Source organism: Montipora foliosa, chromosome 5, assembly GCF_036669935.1.
Source record: "Montipora foliosa isolate CH-2021 chromosome 5, ASM3666993v2, whole genome shotgun sequence".
Classification (NCBI taxonomy): Eukaryota; Metazoa; Cnidaria; class Anthozoa; order Scleractinia; family Acroporidae; genus Montipora; species Montipora foliosa.
The window spans coordinates 32,734,419-32,739,418 of NC_090873.1; the positions used below are offsets into that span (position 1 = coordinate 32,734,419).

The following is a 5,000-nucleotide window of genomic DNA, read 5'->3' on the forward strand; positions in this document are numbered from 1 at the left end:
TACATAGTTCGTAGTTAGTCTTACGAAGCTCGTTTCATCCCGACCAAGGGACTCATCAGAGATCTTTCTGCTTGGCAAACTCGTAGGGCATCACGCCCAAAGTCCCGTTCGCTAACAAAATGATGACAGCAATCTCGCCCTATATCTCATAAGGATTCCAGACCGCGCAAATTCACGAGTGAAAAATTGACAAATTCAATATCTCTCAAAAATGCATGGTTAACCCCAAGAATACTTACTAAGATCTACTTTCTCCGGATAGTTTTAAACAGCCCAAAAATATCCCTGAATTAGGAAGCATCACTGATAGGAAACCTGAGATGCGCAGAGCGTATGCGCAATAACAATAGTAGGCACCGTCCTTAAAGGGAAACTTCGTGTTGCATGTCAAAATTGGGCGTAGATCTAATTACTTGCATTAAGCACGCTTTAAGCCTTTGACTGCCAGGATTGATCAGTGATCATTATGTAAAATCACCTCTCAATTTCAATACGCTGTCAGGCAGAAAAGTATTGAGAATGAAGATTATTATTAGCCAAGAGAAAATGAGGGGACAGAGAGGGAGGCTCAGGGCGTTGGCCGGGATATGTTATGTCCCCGAGAGTTATTTTTAGACGAGCGGAAGTCTGTCTTCCGAGACGTCCGCATGCAGTCTTGCCTCGCTCTCAGGTTCTTAGTGAAAAGAGAAAATGACGGCGCACGTGAAAGGCTGATGAATATTTATTTTCTTTCAAACATCGGACCGAGGTTGGCCTGCATGCGGACGTCTCGGAAGACTTCCGCTCGTCTAAAAATAACTTTCGTGGACATGACATATCCCAAGAGCTGGACCGGGAGCCTCCCTCTCTGTCCCCTCATTTTCTCTTGTATTAGCTCAAGGGTGTCATCCTGATATAACACCAAATTCTCATGACCAGCCAAGGAAGAAATCTATGGAAGTAGTTAAGAGAATGAAGTTTTAAATCACGGGAGTAAAAGGGTTAAGCACCTTTTCGATTTTGGAGCACCATTTTACATTTGAAGAACCGTTGAGCAAGCTTTTTGTGCAAAATTTGAGCACTTTTGCGCATTTTACACAAAGCAAGGTTCGAGCAATATTTTGGCTTCAAGAATTCTTTTTATGATCACGGAATGGAATAATGAAAACTATGTCAGACTTCAAAATCTATATCACTAAGGTATTTTTTTGTTCGATGAACATTGGTGTTTTACTTCTATGGTCATTCCTAAACAATGGAAGGCCACTTCTCTGGAAAAATCAGGCCTAACTCAAAATGTTTGAAAATGTTTCACAATTTGTAGCTACTTTTGCGCACTATTTCTAAACTTTACGCATTTTTTTGCCCTTTTCTAAACCTCCCTTTTTTCCAATGTTTCCAGTGACAGGCCTTCTCGTAGATTTGTCACGCATTTTATTGGATTGGTGTAGGGGGGGGGGGGGGGGGAGAGAGTCTGGGACATTGTCTAACCCAACCGAGGGGCAGCCTTCAACACCATTTGTTGGTTTGTAACTTGTTTACCCAACTTTCCTACCTTTTAGGTGTGTACCTTGCTGAAACCAGGCTCTGATAGCGCAGGAGACGAACAACTCCACGTTCTGCCGTTGTACCGCTTACTGGACAAAGATGGTGTCCTTGTTGACCCTAATTACGATATGCCCAGTCATTTCCTTGAACCCCCTTTAGGAGTAACTCCGGGTTACTCCAGCGTCTCAGGGCAGGAAAATTCTCCCAAAACCCAAGCAAACATGGCACCGCACTATCAGGAGCAATACTTAAAGGAAGAAAGAAAAGACATTTTTCCGGACATTAACAACAACAACAACAACAACAATGATAACAATCACTTGTTTGCCCCTTTTGATGGGCAGCGCATCACGCATGGATATGCTAAATCAATGCATGGTTTTCCAACCTCTGTAATCCACCATCATCCCGCTTCTAATCACGTCATGAGCAGCTGTTATAACGGACACTTCCCCCCTCGTGGGCCAGGAGTATTTCAGCTCCATCCGCATGTGGGGAGTAACTACGTTTTGAATGACTGCCGTGCTCCTGAAGTCCACTGGGTGGACGAGAACCGCATCCCATATTTGTATCGCAACCCAGGGCACTTGAATCACTGTCACAATTCATCGAGTAACTATATCAGTGACAAAAAGTTCCCTTTTATTACAGACCCTTGGAATGGCCAAATACCTTTTGGTAAACCGTTTGGTATGAGCGGGTCATCGACAAATAGAGGAGCGGAGTACGCTAAGCCCAAGACTGTTATTCACCACTTTAATGGTGGAACTCATGACGGGGGAAGGACGCCCTCTCAGATTAAATGGGTTGATGATAAAGAGGTGCCACTCATGCGAGCATCGGGTGTTCTTCCTTTGGATGAAAATGCCAACGTGAGGCATGACGTAGAGAATCCAAAAAATCCCAAAGGCTCAGTCAACGTTGAACATCAGCGAAAACCGTTTAAAATTGAGGAAGACATGGGTGGAGTGGCAATTGCCCTTGGTCATGGATCTTTACTCATTGAAGTGGCAAAAAAAGAGCTTCATGCAACAACACCTTTGAAAAATCCAAAACGACAACATCCCACGCGCATCAGTCTTGTGTTCTATCAACACAAGCAAATGAATCTCACACTCCATGGACTGGGTGAATGGGAGCAGAAGGTGGCAAAGAAAAAGATGGAAGAGGAAGCCTCTCATTTGGAGGATGATGCTACAGAAGAAGAGCCGGCAGTTGTGGAGTCAAAACCAGGACAGCCGAGGGAGATGGGTTACTTGGACATGCTAGCGGAAACAGCCTTGTCCAGAGCAGACATTGAACCTCAGAGCATCCCCAAAAACCACCTTTCAAATGTGGCTAGTTTTGATTCTCGAAGGCCTCAATTGATGAATGACGATATTTTGAGGCAAAAAAGCTTACCTGAACAATCTGTCAGCCGTCCTTTAAGCATATCAGAACACGCACCTTTGTCAACCTTGCATCCAGAATATCCCAGTGTTGATTATGAATATTCTGGCGGATGTAAGAAAAACCACATTTTCAAATCTCCACCAGTAAACCTGACAGACGAAAAGAAGGGCAGTGACATGGAACGTGAAATCTCGTCCAAATCATTTGAATCAAAAACACCTCAAAATAACCATTTTCACCTTCCGTTTGAAATGAGAAATGGAGGGAAGTTTCAAGAACATTTATGGGTGCAAGACTTAAATGCTGCCCAGAAGAGCGAATCGTCACCAACCACAAGACAACTAATTTGCGAATCTTCTCTTAACGACGAACCTACCAGTAATGTCCTGAAATTCATAACGTCGTCCAGTATGTCGTCAAACAATCGAGACCAGATTGCATCAAACCATGTTTCTTTTGGGAAAAATGCTGTTGCGAATCATGTGGAATCATCACCAGGCAGTGACGGTGTGAAAAGCCACCACCTTTCAAATGGAATAATTCCTGAAAGAGTCGTTAATTCTCACATGAGAAACTTTGGCTGCAGAAAAAGTTCAACGTTTGCCGATCCAAACATGGTTAAGGCACGCGAGGAAAGAACGGGCGGAAACTCCAGCTTTAGTGTTTCTAGGCTTTTAGGGAACGAAAACTACAGAGATGCCAAACTCAACTCCGATTCTTCATCATATAGAATCAGCAGCATTCTCAGAGAGGATAAAAGTGTATCGGAGACACCATGTGGGGATAGCGGCTCGGAAAAACCTCCACAACTTCTTGCTGCTCGACCACCAGAAAGAGATCATGACACACGCATGCGGAGTCTCGGAGCTCAACAACACCCATTGCAATTACCTTCGTCTTCTTTGTTTCCATTTGTGCATCCGTATCCACATTCCATGGAAGAAAGAGACAAACTTGGCAATGGACCTGAAAGACAATATCTAGATTTATCGGTGGCAGCCAATCGCTTGCTGGGCGGCTACAGCCCTTACAAATTCGGCGTGCCATTTCCAACGTTCCCAAGTTTTTACATGCCGCCATTCCATCCACTTTTGGCTGGAAATGGACTTTCATCGAACCTGGCTCTTGTTAACTCTCAAAATTATTTATCATCTTTTGTGGATTCTGCAAAGCGGATTAGGGACTTGAATGGCATGGACCCTGCTTCATTGACCACCATTTCCACAGCCACCAGGACAGGAGTCAGTTTCCCAATAGATACGCTAATTACTGTGGCACCGTACACGCAGACGTGTGTCACAGGACACTACCAGAACTGGCTCTGATGTGTCGTCAAATTCTACACGGCAGCGGTAAGTACAGTAACTTTAATAGCTTCTAAGCCAAGTGAAGCATAGTTAGCGTAAAGAAATGTAAAAAGCGATTGGGCTTCATTCCTCGAGGAAAACTGTATCGGACCACTAATTCTGTTTTTTTTTTTAATCCGACAATTCACTGCTGCATGTTCCAGCAACCGGCAAAGTACCGTTGCCTTGTGGCTATTTCCGCTAAGGTGGTTTCATACACCATAAGCCTTTTAAAGACATCACCATTGGGCCGGCCACTTTTTGCGGGAACTCCTTATTCTACTCTTTACGAGGAGTTACTTGGGTTCTTTAGCAACATCCCATGGAGTTAATGAACAGTAGAGCGTTGTGAGATGGGGCCTACGGTTTATAGTTGTTATCCGTGACTCGCAGGAAATTTTCATTGGCTTTAGAACCTTTGTAACCTGTGTGGGTAGTGTTTTCGTACGAGGGGAACGCATAGAGTTGTTGCTCAAATTTTTGCGAGGCCTAAATGTGGAAAGATCTTTGATTTTTTCGCAGTTTTTCGTTCTTGTGACGTCTCTTGTGAAGAGATGTGTTTCCGATGTTGACGCGGTACACTCGGAGAAATTCGAGTATTCTTTGGTGGAGTCAAACTACGGCTTCTGATTACTGTATGTAAGACTCCAGTGCTGTGCTATAGGAGATACGTGGGAGCGAGGGCAACAAACTAGGCTCAAGCGCCCTCGCAATTGTAAGGAAGGACATAATTAA

General features: G+C 44.1%; 1 protein-coding gene across 1 annotated transcript in view; it reads left to right on the plus strand.

The window, feature by feature from the left end:
• The window catches only part of LOC138003978 (methylcytosine dioxygenase TET2-like), a 37,104-nt gene that overhangs the window by 25,412 nt on the left and 6,692 nt on the right, over positions 1-5,000 (plus strand). Inside the window, exon 11 of the mRNA XM_068850325.1 lies at positions 1,542-4,271. Within this exon, the coding sequence (XP_068706426.1) occupies positions 1,542-4,244 (2,703 nt within the window). The 3' untranslated portion in view covers positions 4,245-4,271. The remainder of the gene's footprint in view (positions 1-1,541; positions 4,272-5,000) is intronic.